Source organism: Amia ocellicauda, chromosome 19 (assembly GCF_036373705.1).
Source record: "Amia ocellicauda isolate fAmiCal2 chromosome 19, fAmiCal2.hap1, whole genome shotgun sequence".
In the NCBI taxonomy this organism is placed as follows: Eukaryota; Metazoa; Chordata; class Actinopteri; order Amiiformes; family Amiidae; genus Amia; species Amia ocellicauda.
Window position 1 is genome coordinate 4188801 of NC_089868.1, and position 15937 is coordinate 4204737.

The window sequence follows — 15937 nt, forward strand, 5'->3', positions numbered from 1 at the left end:
GTCACGGCCACCTGTAGTCCAGGTCTCAGCCTGCATTCAGATGTGTCTGCAACTTTGAAAGATGTGTGTGATACTAGGATACGTTAGTTGCAATGGCTTGGTTCCAATGGATTATAGTGACTTCTGCCCGAATCTGTCACTAACACCAATAATAAGCCCAGCCCATGACATATTGGAACTGGCAGTCAAGGTATTCAAGTTTAAACAGGAGTAGTGACAAGGGTCTTGGTGTTCACTTGTGCAGTATTGCACTGGATCACAGATTTAGGACCCATTTGTGCAACTAGTGAGAATTATCCAGCTAACCACACAATCTTTTGCAAAAAAAACAAATTGCTGAAATAAAGACAGAATAACTTCAGCTAAGTAACTAAAATAAACATGCCACTGTCTCTTTTGCAAATGATTATAAGAATATATTGAAGAATAACTGCAGCATTTCACAACAGCAGTCCACAATATCTCATTCCCACTTTTGCTGTTGAAGTCTTGTTTTCTCTCTCTGTCCTCTGACAAGACTTTCTTTCCTGTTTCGGTGTAAACAAACATAGATCAAAGACAGTGGCAGCAGTTAGCTCTATTCAAGACAGCTTGCTTCCCATTACCTTGCCATGCTTGAGTTTTCATTAGAGATCCGAGCCACTTTCTCCATGTGTGAGAATAGGGCCCTGGAGAGTTGAGTCCCCTAATCCAGGTGCGTTATTGTACGGTGGGGTGGCCGAGCTTGTAATTGCCTGTGCAGCTCCACATCCCAAAGCTAAACTCTCAGTGCTCGATCAGCATTTATTCCTGGCACAGAGGCCGCTCAAGCCAACTCATTTCGATAATGACTTTTGCAATAAATGTGAAATTAATGGGGGCTGCTTCCATTCTGGGTGCTAATGATGAATAGTTTCAGCTCGAATGGATGTTCTTAAAAAAAAAAAATACATTTAGCTGAACATGACATCAATCTTATTATACAAACTTCTGAACACTCCCTGCTTTTGTAGACAAAGCACAAATGAGGGGCCTGCATTCTAGCCCTATTCATCCAAAGACAAAGAACGTTTCCTATAGCTGGGTCTTACTAAAAAGGATGATTTGGGGGATTAGACTCCATCCTGCAATACACAACTCTAAGATTAAAAACATAGAATGGCTGGATTTATTCTGAAAGTGGAAACCCCCCCAAAAAAAGTAAATTATACATTTTAACTCAGTTGGTACACTCAAAATATACACATTCATTTTCATTTAATATGAATTAAGTGGTGCTAAATGATTCTCTGCACCTTATACTTCCTTATACCAACTACTTCAGTCACAATCCCTAGAAACCAGGAATGCAGTCGACACCATACCACACACTGCTGGGGTCACAGATTCCTTATCCAACAGAGTGTGGCACAATGGCAATTACCCACAGGCTGCCACCAACAGCCTTGTGGGAGCTTAATGAGGCAGGCTGCTCCAAGTGCAGTCAGTATGAATGAGATAGTGGAGATGCCCCCACATGTATGAAACTGAGGGCTTGGGGGCTCTTAGGTGCTGATGAAAGCATTTGTGATGAAAATATGAAATACGCTCTTCTAGACTGCAAGATTTCTGCAGTTATAACTTTTTAAGCGTGACCATATCTTCCTGAAAGCTTTGTTCAGATTTCAAAAGCAAAAACCACACAATACTTTTTCTTGATGCTATCAAATATGCTTTATTTGTAAGCAAACAGGATATTGTAACAAAAGTATCTGAATAAATATGATGATTCTTTGGTAACAAGTTAATTTTGTTTTACAATAAATAATGGAGGTAATTACAAAAAAAAGTAATGTATATTAGTAAATATTAACAAAATGCACTTCAAGTGCATTTTCATAGAAATATTCTCTTAGAAAAAGAGAATAATTATAACTGTCTATAAAAAAAAAATGATTCAATTAGACAAAAAGGTATTTGCAAATTTGGAATAACTAATTCAAATTTCCCTTCACCATAGCAACACAAAATTGAATAAGCACAGGCTTGATACCTTTGCTGTCGAAATATGATTATGCACATTTAATCAGCATCATCAAAACAAGACATTCATTCCTGGAAGAATAATGTCTACTCAGATAGAATCAAATACATGTACAGAACTTCATTTAAAAAGTCTTCTGGTTGGCGATTAAGAGGAGGAGATATTAATACCCCTTTCTGTCTTAAAAACATCTTGCCTGAATGCTGAAAAAAAATGTTTATTCATTTGAGGTGAAAAGAAAGTCATTAAGAGTACATCTGGTTAGATTTGAAAAGATCTGGTCTCAATCACTCTGTTTTCACTAAGAATTACACAATGGAACCATTCCTGTTTACTCAATCACTCTGAATCACCCAACTAAAAAATGTGAAGTTGAGCCTTGCTCTATACTGTAAAATTAAATGGCAAAACATATATGCCTGGTTTGATGGTGTGACTCCCACATGTACAATTGGTAAGATGGGGATTGGTATGTACCATCCACGTAGCAGTGCAGCACAAAAAGACAAATTTGCATCTATTCAAGTTCGAAGTGTCTGGCTTTAAAAGTTCACAGTTTGACACCTGTTGGATACATTTTATAGTCAGACCAAGACTTTCAGTAATGAACACACATCAATGTGAAGGTGAGTTTTAGGTGATAGTTGGAAAATCTGAACCAGAGATCAAGCTGGGCTCCAATAGTACAAGTCAGGTGGGCAAGTGTATCTGTGGTACAGGAGCCCAAGCTTGAATGGGCCACACACAGCTACACATAGCTGCTTTTGCTGCTCTAGGTTGTGCTGGATGCTTTCTTATAGAGGTTCCTGTAGATCTTCTCCATACTGTCCTCGAACACAGCCCTGTGGTTCCTTCCTGTGTACTGGGCCGCCCGGTTTGACCAGAACACCCCGTTGTCTAAATGGACGGATGTCTCAGGAATCACAGACCTTCAGGTGGTAAAGAATGAGGTCTGTGCTGAAGCAATCATAAATCCTGTGCTCTTAAGCATTTGTGTTACTGCAACCTATACATCAAGTTTATGTTTTACTACTTTTTACCATAACATAACCATAACCATAAGTGCAGAGCAGCAGGAGATTAGGTTGCGCTCTTACATGCGAAGAGATGTGTCTTTATTTATAATATGCAAAGTAACTCTCATTGATAAAACTGCAGAGCTTAATAGCAACCTACAGTAGTTGTTTTTGAGTGACATGGAAAAGGTGGCTCACTCAGGGCCACCTCACTAACTGACATGGGGGATCCCAGTCTAGGTACAAGTGTAGCGACTTTTACCAGTTGAGTCACTCAAAAGCCCCCAGTATATTATTAAACATTTCCAGCTGTCTTTAATGCACACACAACTGATATACGGAGAGGTTGCAAACTGGTAAGACTCACTAATATGTGTGAAAGCACCTATGACCAAAATTATCTGTATATGTTTTTACTATAGTTTATATCAGAGCAACTAGAGAAAATGAAACAAAGTATACAATAAAATAATTGTATGTATAGAGTATACAAGTATGAATATGCTCTTTTGATCTAAACCTTGAAGAAATAAATGGTGGAATTTTCTAAATAAATTGGCATAAGCAAGGTTGATTAAATACTGCAGGATAGCAAAGAAGCCATAAATCATACATGCAGTACACTTCTGTTGGGCAGAACTGGGTGCATGTTAGGAGTTCCCAAAAATCCATGTATATGTTGCAAACATAAAGCATAGATTCAGTTTCCTGTATTAAGTTGTGTTCACATATGATAAACATTTTGTATATCGCAGTTTGTCTGTGATTCTGCATGTGAGAGATTTCAATTTGTTTCCACAATTTTACTGTTAAGACCTATAGCCCTTCAGCTTTGGGACTAGTGGAGCCTGTGAAGAGGCATTTCAGTGTGTTAAAGTGCTTCAAATCCAATTGAGGTTAGAGTCACTTGACACTTTTTAAGAAGCTAATGAAAAGAAGAATAATGTAATGGATTTGTCACAATTCTGATTAAATAGTTTTTTCTATTCTGGTCCCTGATCCCTTTTGTCCTAGTGAAATCCAAAAATGTAAAACAAACAAACAAAAAACAAGAATTAGAATGAATATCTATTCAATTACTTTTCCTCCACTTTCCCTAAAGACCTTAGGAGGCAGCGAAGATAGACTAAACAGATTGTTGCACTTGCTGCCGAGATTTATATCTTTGAAACAGAACCTGATTTAACCCCGAATGCAAAGTCTCATTTAAAAAATGCAGGTAGCTGCTTCTCATCTGATGAAAATATCCTTGGCACAGTTAGATTCTTGAAATAGCATCTCTTATACTTGTTTAGCTGAAAATGTTGCTAATGGAGCTGCTCCAGACTTCTTTTGTGTATTTTTATGAGATCTCTATCTTTCCAAAACAGTCCCAGTTGTAATGCCTGCAGACTCTCCTCTGATACTCACTTTGGGTTCCTTGATGTTTACAAGGCTATAAGTTCTGCATTTGAAAAGCTACCTCAAAATGGCAAAAAGCCTCATCGCTCAAACAGGACAAGTCCTGTCAATTTATGATGTTCCTACACCAAAACATTCAAACTAAAGTTTGTTGATGCCAGCGTCTAAATAAAATTGAAGACGGATTATAATGGGATGATTTACAAGGTATAGATATGGGATGGTAGTGGAGCGACAGTTCAATGTAATCCCTGTCCTGAAAGAGACCTTAATCCAGTGTCAGTTTAGTTTTGCTCACAGGCATCTACCTCTTACGCTGGCAATAAACCCAATCATTTCTGATTCTCCATAATGGGAGGTGTGACGTTTTATGAGAAGTGCACTGTATGCTGTGGAGATGTGACTGTGAACATGATGAATCAATATACAATCCCATTCTTCATGTAACGCACACCATGGGAGCATGGAAACAACAACTTAGTGCTGAAAACTGAGGGGCTTTACCTGTTCTTTGGACACTGGCTGTCACACAGAGAGTCCTCACAGGACTGCGAGGCATTGTGTTGGCCAGGCTCTCTCACAGGGCACTCTTCATCCTGCAACCAGGGGGCAAACATAAGAGGTTACATAAAATCACTACAAAAAATATGTTAACCTGTATCTTTATAAATCTTAAATCTTTAAATAAAATCTTTATAAAAAGAGGGGTGGTTAATTTGGATCAGGCCTTTTGCTAAAATGTGTAATTTCAAGGTGCTTAGAAACAAACACTTGAAAATATGAGAGGTATTCAATTCAACAACAGACTGAATTGATCAATAATTGACATGTGCCCAGTCTTTAGAAGTGTACAGTCATCTCCTGAAGTTATGTGGTAATTGGTTCAGAGATCGACGACACTGAAGCAGAAGGGTCCTTATTCGAAGCCATTGTGAAAATTCGGGAATAAACAGTAAACAGTTAAATTAACCGTAAAAAATAAAAACATTATTAAAGAGCAGAGAGATGATTTAGATAAGCGCTGACTGCAGAATGAAACTCTGGGGCCCCTTTCCATGTGCCGCTCAGTGCAATGTTGCCAACGTAAGTGCTGAATGATGTTAAATGAGATGACGTAAGTCAGAGGATGATGTTTTAAACAAACTTGATTGGGTCAGTGCAATTACATGTGCTTGAGAAATGCAGTACTTTAACCAAGTTTTCAGAAAAACAAGTTCAGTTTCAGATGCATCAGAAAGAACTTTCAGAGCCTGTCCTAAAAAGTAGTTTCTCTCATATAAACACAGTTTTAGGAGAATTTATTTGGATGTGCAGACTGACTTTAGTTTCTGCTTGGGCTACTACTCGTCTGCTTGTGTGTCCTTTGTTTTCTGAAAAAGATTTGTGGAACTGAAATTGGCTTGTGATGTAAACAGGGGAAACCCTTTGTGAAATCGAATTACCCAAGTCAGTTTTCCCATATTCCTGTAATGTACTGTTTGACTTTAAAACAATGAACATGAACTGTGGTGATAATCAATTTTATTTTTTCTTCATCTAGCTTTTCATTGAAAATATACAGCATTCTGTAGTCAATGTTCAATCTGAAGATTTAAAGGCATTAAAAGAAATCTCCTAAACCTTTTTTTTCTATTATGGGTGGATTACACTATATTGTTAACCCGTTACCCAAGCCAATGTCTCACAGTCCTGGCATTAGTTCTGATAGAATTTGGTCTTGTTCCTTCTTTGTTTTGTCATGGAGATAAGCTATGAGCTTTTAACTGTGAGAGGATCCTCCTCTCAGAGAGGATTTCAAGCTTTAGAGTAATTAGGTAGATATCATTTGCGCTTCACCAGAAAGGATTGGAAGGAAAGTGGGGGAGGCGATTACATTTGTACGACACCTGCCAATTCCAGAGCATTAGGATCCCTTTGAGTAGCTGCGCTTTATGGTCTTTGGAAATCCAATTGATTGAAATGGGCTTCGGCTTGGAAGGGCATCAGGATTGTTCAAAACGTAAGGAAAACCAGATTAAAGTCTATTTGTGATGCTTTATTGCACAGCAAAAACAAGGACCAGATCTCTTCTATGTTCTGGGTAGCATTAAAAGAACTGTGCAAGACTGGGGTTAACAGAACAAAGTATAATCCATGACAATTTCCAGAACCACTGCAGTTTGTGGTCACTTAAGCTTAGTATTCAAGTTTACCCAATCCTAATACTACCTATCTGTTAATAACTTTTATATAGATTTTGATCCTTAATTACAATGAGTGAAGTAGTACTGGATTTGAATCACTGTTACTTAATTGCTTCAATGAGCCTTTTGATCATAATGTGATTTGAACAGCTGCCTAATTTTTAGCAGATCACCTAGATTTAGCATTTGTGTGACTCATTTATTTGCTACAGTGTGACACACTTACTGCTATTTTGACCTTTACTCAAACAGAAGCTGGGAAAAAGAATAAAACAGACCTTTTCAAAGACCTTTCCACCTCCTCCTACAAACTACTCTTGCTATTTATAGAAAACATGTCTTAGGGAATTTCAGTGGCATATTGGTGCTGATTACAGCCTGGAGAGGGAAACTAGTAAAACCAAGATTAAGGTAAATGAATCCCATCATATCAACCTTAAATACATTTGACATATAGTGCAGTACACATGCTGTGACATTTAACTTCACGTCACACTTGCATTGTACTGGAGACTAAAATTAAATTAGCTACAGGTTACAGAATTATGACCCTGAATAAGAAAACACAAACTTTAAATATAAATTGAGAAATTGATACTCCTGGAAAAAGAGACAAAGAAAACCTGAAAAACTGGGCTGTTGAAGAGTTAAGTGAGCTTCCCACTCACTTAAACTATAGATCTCTAACTAGGGAAACTGCTAAGATTTGAATTTCTCCTTCTTAGTGGTATATAGTTACAAAATAGGTTAGGGCAGGGGTGTCGAACTCAAATTTACCACAGGCCATATGATCATTTCAAGTTTCACTCGAGGGCTGCATAAATATTTGCTCATCCCTATTTATAATTCATGGTCATTTCAACAAAATTCGCAACGCTCTAAATTGAATTAGTTAGAATTATACTTAATCTTTAACACTTATGATTATTCAAAATACACATCTTACCTAATTGCTTCTCTGAGGGGGTTCATTTGTTGAGGAGACCTGACACCTTTTTCTTGAGACTAGCTTGTCAATGCTCGATATTTGTCTCCCTTTGTTTTGCAGAAAAAGTCTGATTTCTTCCCATAGCTCAAAAAACGTTTTGAGTACTACGCCCCAACTCAGCCAGTGCACTTCCTCAAGGAATGCCTGGATTTGACAGTGATTTAAACATCTAGCCCTGATCAAATTTACAGTTTTTGTTACATGTGCATTACATGATTCATATTCAGCACCTTCCCATACAACGCTTCCTGGTTTAGATTGCAATGTTGTCAATGTCCCAGAACAGTTTTCCTCCCATAGCTTTTTTTGCATCCTAGCAAGCAGACCTGTTTTCTCACCGCACAGCACAGGCGCTCCTCTGTGGTCAGACTCACTAATTTCTTCCACGGCAACTTTATTCGGTTCATGCATGTCTCAACTTGCTGAAATATGTCATTTGCTGTGGTAGTGCCGTGCATTGCTGCAACATCCAAAAGCTCTTCAGTAACATTTAGATCTGAATTTACCCCCTGGATAAAAAGAGATAGCTGGGCTGTGTCCGTTATGTCAGTGCTCTCGTCAACAGCAAGCGAGTATGCAGTGAAATGACTTGCTTTTTTGGCTAGCTGGTCTTTGAGATTAGCAGCTAAATCATATACTCTCTCGGCAACGGTATTTCGTGAGAGACTGAGATTTGCTAACAAATGCTTTTAGTCTGGACACACTACATCGCTGACTTTAAGCATACAGTTGTTTAAAAAAGCACCCTCAGAGAAAGACCTTGACCTTGTTTTGGCAATTTCTTGGGATACGATGTAACTGGTTTAACGGCAGCATCACTCTCTGTTTTTGCCCTTTTAGAACATAAGAACATAAGAAAGTTTACAAACGAGAGGAGGCCATTCGACCCATCCTGCTCGTTTGGTGTCCATTAATATCTAAGTGATCCAAGGATCCTATCCAGTCTATTTTTAAATGTTCCCAAACTTTCAGCTTCTACCACATCGCTGGGGAGTTTGTTCCAGATTGTTACAACTCTCTGTGTAAAGAAGTGTCTCCTGTTTTCCGTTTTGAATGCCTTGAAGCCCAATTTCCATTTGTGTCCCCGGGTCCGTGTGTCCCTGCTGATCTGGAAAAGCTCCTCTGGTTTGATGTGGTCGATGCCTTTCATGATTTTGAAGACTTGGATCAAGTCCCCACGTAGTCTCCTCTGTTCCAGGGTGAAAAGGTTCAGTTCCCTCAGTCTCTTCGAGTAGGACATTCCCTTCAGACCTGGAATAAGTCTGGTTGCTCTCCTCTGAACCTCTAGAGCAGCAATATCCTTCTTGAAGTGTGGTGCCCAGAACTGCACACAGTTCCAGATGAGGTCTAACTAGCGCATTGTACAGACTTTTGAACATGGTTTGCTGTAGTTCAAGACTTTTTTTTAATTCAGCTACTTTGTGCAGCTTTTGCTCTCTCTCCAAACACCCATACTTCTCTTTGTGTTTAGTCTCGTAGTGCCGCCGTATATTTAATTAATTCATCACGGCTAAACTCTCCTTACAAACGAGCCATACAGGTTTTAAACTGTGCTCCACAGAGATATTCCCACTCCCACATTTCTTGAAACACTCTACCTTCCTTGTCGATTTTTCTTTTCTTGGTCATTTTGAGTTGAGTTTATTGCAGATTACTGAAAGAACAGGAACATGGAAAGTAACTCAGCCTATGATTGGCTCTTAAACCCTACCTCACGCCAGTGACATTCATAATGGCTAAAGGGAATTGTAGTTTTCATACACAATGTCCTAATTCACAAGCTGCTGCGGGCCTAATTACTTAATGATACACCACCTTTACAGGGGCTGGATTGGACTGCGGGCCTTGAGTTTGACACCCCTAGGTGTGGGGATAAAAACAAAAAATCAGCTGCAGAAAAATGTAATACTAAATTATTAAAGATTTAAAGAAGAACAAAGAAACATGTGGATTCAATCAATAAAAACACAGATCATGACTGGAATATCACTGGGTATGACTGATACACTGTATAAAATAGTTTGAGTTTATAAGGAGAAAGGAAAAGCAGAGAAAAACAGGCAGAAGGGATGAGAAAGTAACACACCACTCGCTGCAATCTTCCTGACCTGCCTTAAGGGATGCCTGTACTTAACATAAACTTGTAAAATGTACTATGGCAAACAACGATTGTTAATTTTCTGTCACTGCAATTTTAAGGCTCTCTAAAGGTCTTAAACTGTGATACGGTCAACACTGGGGAGTTAAGTGCCGTGACATCACGTTGTTGACTGTGCTATACAAGAATAGTGGGAATCTCATGTAAACAAAGCTTTAATCAGTGTTTTCACCTCGATTCATTTCCCCAAGTTCCCAAAGCAAACTACTCACATACAGTTGAAAGATATCTGTCTGAATCACTGAATGCCGATTAACCACATTTAGTGGAGAGACATTCTGCCAGTAGCATGGATTCTGTTGAATTTGTTTCCAGAACATAAGCTCTAAATTACACCACACAGTCACAGATTGTTTGGTGCACTCGTGGGCGGTGTGTGACACAGAAAACAAACCAAGGATCATTTTGTTGTAAAGAACATGAAGTGTTAGTAGAAGACATTAACAACCTGAACTTAACATGCTATACAGACAATCAAGATCTTGGCAGCTAAGTTGCATGGAAGACAGCACACAACAAGGCCTTTCTGAGGGAATAATAAAGCACAACCTTTTAGGGGCCTGCACCACAATGGGATCTATCAAATTGTTATCTTATCAAGTTCTCTTTGCTGCATAAATGGGTCTGTAGAGTCACAGACCATCACACCCAAAATTGTGGTTATACAGGATGTTCATAAAAATTATAATAAACCATAAAAAATATATAGCCTATTTCAGACATTTTACAGTACTTTGTACTGGTGGTAGGGATCAAACTGATATCCTCAATACTGGATCTGACAAATATGCATATGTAATGAAATTGATCGCCACATGAACAATTAAAGGCTTACCTTTTCAGTCTTCATTTGTGGAAATAAAGATAGACTGTCTAGTGTTGTCTAAAGTTCCCAACAAACTTTACTAATGATTATAATTTTATTATTTTTATTATTATGTTCCATTTAATTGTGTTTAAATATATCTTGCGCGTGCATATACACACACACACACACACACACACACACACACACATTACACCTTAGTCAAGAAATGGTCTACATCTGAATAGGTTAATTTCATATTTTCATTGCTGATTAATCAATACCAACTTATGCAGCTGTTGTCAGTGTTATGCTATACCCTTCCCAAAAAACACCCTTTTGTTGGTAGGTGCAGGTAGATTATTTTTTTGAAGGCTCTAGATTTTACTTTTCTTTACCATTCCTTAATGTTAGTATACATTGTTAAGTCAAAATATATTTTACAGAAGGTTTTACTTAGTGAATCTCTAACCACAGTGATGAACTACTTGCCACTGACACCTGGTCATCACCTGGTAGCCAGCATTGTATATTTATAGTACTTTGTCTCAGTCCTGTAAAGGTTTTCATGAATAGTACACACATATACAGGGGCTTGTTAACGCCCATCAAAAACCAAAACAGAATATATATTGCAGTATGTAACACATCCTGTCTGAAAACTTTGACATGCATATACAAGAATGGCACTCTTGAAGTGGTAAATGTGAAAGCATATAATAAGATTGTGTTCTGACCACAGTCTTAATCACGATCAGCACTATTGTACACAACATTATTTTTAGTATTGAATTTTTTTTGACAGCAGATCAGTAACCATGAAGAGTGCCGGACGAGACTCATAGGTTCAAACTTGGTCCTGGAGTTATCTGGTTTCAGGTACCCCCTGTTCCCAGTTACGTAGACATGTATTTGCTAAATTAGACCATTTAAGCATTGTTTGCAGGTGGGAAAGCTGGTGACCACAACAGCAAGTGCTGCATTGCAAAAGCCCTCAAGTTACTTACAAATGCCAGCCTCTGCCGAGTGCGATGGGTCTGCAAGATCTTCTGCACCCTTTCGTGGATCTCCTCCCAATGATTTGGACTGCTCGCACTGGCTTGGAACCTGTCAATCAACAATCCAACATTGAACACCTGCATACAGGAGATACTAAACTAGACAGGTAGACTATGACAACTACGGTCTTAATGTAAATGTAAATCACAATCAATCCTTCTGGCATAAAGGAAGATATTTGGGCCCCAGTCAACTGCATTATATTGGGGGAAAAGAAATGTTATTCCTGGTGGAATTCTGACGTGTTTTCAACCGATCTCCAGTCCGGTGTTTGAAGTTGCTGCTGTGCATGGGAAACAAGTATTCTCTAACTCTGAGATTCTCAAACAATGTTCCTTGAGCTTATGCCGTGTGGTCCAGAGAAAGGTTACAGAATGACAGGGAGAAAGCAGCAGCAGCAGCAGCAGAAAACAGATTAAATTACAAATGCCAATATTTAAGATCTTAAAGCAGTGTACCTTATTATATGTGCTGTGGGCCAACAGTGTCCATCAGAGATGCAAGGTGGGGCCCCTTGGCTGCCCCTGTATACATTAGATGCGATATAGATGCGTTGTATGTGTTTATTTATATGAAATCTCATTACAAGCAAGTTCCCCCATTTTGGATGTCCAAATAAATAAGAGTAGATTGGAAATGTATGATATGTGTTGGCAGTTAAAAGGGTGTCTGAAATGTGACTGTGTTATCATGCCTCAGTTTCTATGTATTTGCTAAATGAACACTGAAACCTTAAAACCTAATAGCTGGAGATGCATAACTGACTGTGCTCATAGCTTAGTGAAGTACAGAGCACTATCTCACAACATCACACAGACAGTAGTATAAAAAATACACAGTGCTGGAGACTCCAAGAGTCTTAATTCTTAAATTCATGACAACTAGCTTAAAGGACACTTAAAATGGGGTAATTAAAAATAAATAAACATACCAACTGGCAGATATTCAAATTACAGTTATATTATTATTGATTACAAACAGAAGAACATTAGGGGTTTGGAGAAAATAAACTAAATAATTCCTGGCATCGCCCCCAATAATTTGAGCAATGGACAGGAAATAAACAATTCTTACAGCACGTTCCATCTTCCGCACAAACCTAGTTTCCATTTTGGGGATCATTTAAAAAACTACTGATTATCACTGCCTAGACCACTGCCTGGTCTTACAAATCACAAAACAAACCCTGAAACCTACTGTTTGAAAGCACACACTTTGTCTATCTTAAAGAGGTGCACATGAGAGAGTTAAAATATCATCTGCACTTTTTCAATTGTTAAATATACCACTGTTTATAGGTTTGTAAAATAATGTTGCAATTTTGTAAAACATTAAGTTGCCGACAGTATAACAACTATTGTTTTTATAAGAGGTACAGCTTTTTCTGTCAAATAAACTAAATGAGATGTGTGATGTGTCATTCTATGATCAAATTTAAGTATTTCGTATTGTTCCGATAGGATGGGATGCATTTTTGGGAAAGGCTATGAAGTTATGAGAAAGATACACATTGAGACAAGTGGAAAATGGGATTGTTATACTTCAAGAACATTTTACTAGAGGCCCAAATACATTTCATACCCAAAACAAGCAAATCAAAGTCCAAGAATCACTGACCTAAATTATATCATAGTTCAGTAAAATAAAACAAGATAAAGAAAAAGCTTTACCAAAGACAACCAAATGGACAGATCAAACACACAGAAAGTATACAGATTGCCAATGACAAAAGAAAGAAAGATATCAGAAGAGCAAAAAGAGATTGAACGAAACATAGCTATGGGGTCAAAAACTAATGCAAAGGGCTTCTTCCAATACAACATAGAAATAGGTTGAGACGGAAAGTAAACCAGCTTAATATCGTAATTTTGTAATAACAGACTGTGAGCAAGGTGTACAAAAATTCTAAATGAGTATTTCACACAGGTGCTTACCAAGAAACAAATTAGCAAGCAATCCTACCTGATTTTAGCGGATAACAGAACCACCCCCAATATGGTGCATGGAGCCAAAGAGCTGCTACAAAGGCAGAGACTGGGCAGATGGTGTTTATAATGTACTCTAGTAGAGTGTATCCTACATTTTTCAAGGCTAAGACACACCTAAATAACATAAATTGTAGGCGCCCTTGCATACTCCATATTTTAAAACAAAAGCACATTTGTGAGATACCTGAACTTGCTCTGGTGATATGTAATTCTAATAGAAAACTGAACTGTACTCAGATGCGGCTTCATTTTTTGTTAAATGCTATTTAGTTAGATGTTCCTATATCACTATTATTTTATGCTTATTACAGAGTTGACTGGGGCTGATCACAAAGTAAAAACAAACAAACAAACAAAAAAATAAAATAATAATCTTTAATTGTTCCTTCAAATATTAATTCAGGTTAATGTTGCCAGATTCCCAGACAACAGATTTCAAACAAATTACATTCCAGAATTAGATCACATGCACAAAAGAATATTAATGATATACTTAAATCAAGGTTTTTTACTAAAATCTGTCGGTCTTTCTTATATCCCATTCATGTCCAATAGTCTGTGCTCTTAGACAGAGATTGAGGAGAATTGCAGACCGAGGAGAAATAAAAGGAATCCCTAAACAAAGCAATGCATTTTTAAATCCTAGGTTTTATTAGTTCTTAAAAAGTAGTTTATTTAGACTCATTTTATACATTGACACATTGTCTACTGTGACAGGTATTAAAGCTAATCCCTTTTTGTAACAGGTTTTATGCCATCTCACCTTTCACTCACTATACATAACAAGCCTGGCAAACTGCTACAAAACTAGGACTTCCTAGGATATGAGCTCTACACAACACTAGAAGTAAATAATATATCGATTTAGTTTTCATTCTCAGACTGAAAACTATTTATTTCCAAATTAAGCAGAGCTTTTTGATACTGCTTTGTATTTTACAAGTATCTTAATTAATACGATACAATCCAAAAAGGTTGATGTAAATGTGACATTTATTGAATCCAAAAGCAGAATTATTTTTGGCAAGAATTATTTAATAAAAGTAACAAAATTAGTAACAACAAACCATTTAACTGTACTGTCTAAAAACAAAACAACAACAACAAAAAAAAACCTTCGGTATATCATGCACTGGAGCCCCCACGAAACTGAATGGGCATAAACTGACTATGAATAGAAATACACATTTTACTAACAAGTAATGTATTGCTAAGAAAAGTTACCTTTTACCTTAGCTCTCTGTGTGTATAGTAGATTTTCTGTATTGTAATTAATAAACATTTTAAAATAATACATAAATCACTGGCCTGTTGTTGTCATGTCACAGTTCCAGTTTGCAGGAAATGCTCACTATTACCAGCTCAAAAATAACTAACCTATAAAGTCATTTTAGACAGTAATTCTGGAAGATCCCCAGTTTGTATAAAACAAATGTATAGCAGCAAATGGGAAGGGCTACTCATTTAGTTGAATTTACTTTCAAACAAAGTCACATTTTAATTAGATTGAAACGGTTTAATACAAAATCTTCTGAGACCCCCCTCACCCGCTCCCATTTTCCAAACGTATTTTAAGCAAAGTTATCAAATGGGATACATTACTTTTTGCTGCTACTTTGAATGGAATCTCAATTTTTAAAACATATTTGTCTAAGTAAATAACTTCCTATATTAAACTCTTAAAACTGCTTTGGAGTAGAGGTCTTCACGGGTCCACCCAAACCCGAGGACCCGGGTCGGGTCCCATTCTTGTACTTCGGGTCCCGGGTCTGTTTAACATTGTGTGTAATACCCAAGTGACGCGATTACTTTACCAATTGCCGATTGGCTCTTTTATTTAGAAGGTAGGACTTATTCCGCCATATCGGTGTTTGACAGATGACGTAAACTGAAGTGCATTATTGGTGTCAGCGCGATTTTTGAGATATCGTGTTTGGAGTTCGTTCGCTTTGTATATCTAAAATCTATGGTCAGACACGTCTCAGACAGCACAGATGACAGCATATTAGTAATGCTAACGTCAGCGGCCTTGTATGGGCTCAAATTAGTGCCATATGTAACGAATTAAAAAATATATATATATTGTAAACAAAACAAAAAAAGTTGAGAAAAAAATGATATTGAGATAAAAAAAAAAATCTAAAGCAAAATGTATAGAATTGTAAACAAAAAAAATTACAATCGAAAGCAAATAATGTTAAATCGAGAGCAAAACTCGCCTGCAGTCCCTGTCTTTGCTTGCGATGCTGCAAGCTTTGCTTTCGACGCCAGTTTCTTTGCTTTCAATTTATTTTTGGTCGTTTACAAGTTCTGGCACTGTTTTGCCGTGAGGGTGGG

The 15937-nt window shown here is 37.5% G+C and overlaps 1 protein-coding gene across 2 annotated transcripts in view; it reads right to left on the reverse strand.

Moving 5' to 3' along the window:
- Positions 1-1693: 1693 nt before the first annotated feature.
- spata6 (spermatogenesis associated 6) overlaps positions 1694-15937 on the reverse strand; it is a 56296-nt gene continuing 42052 nt past the window's right edge. The window contains exons 11-13 of one of the 2 annotated variants that reach the window (XM_066692048.1): positions 11561-11660; positions 4924-5015; positions 1694-2931 (exon numbers count right to left, since the gene is read on the reverse strand). In XM_066692048.1, coding sequence (XP_066548145.1) covers positions 2775-2931; positions 4924-5015; positions 11561-11660 — 349 coding nt within the window. In that variant the 3' untranslated portion in view covers positions 1694-2774. The remainder of the gene's footprint in view (positions 2932-4923; positions 5016-11560; positions 11661-15937) is intronic. The other variant, XM_066692047.1, reaches the window with a different exon arrangement.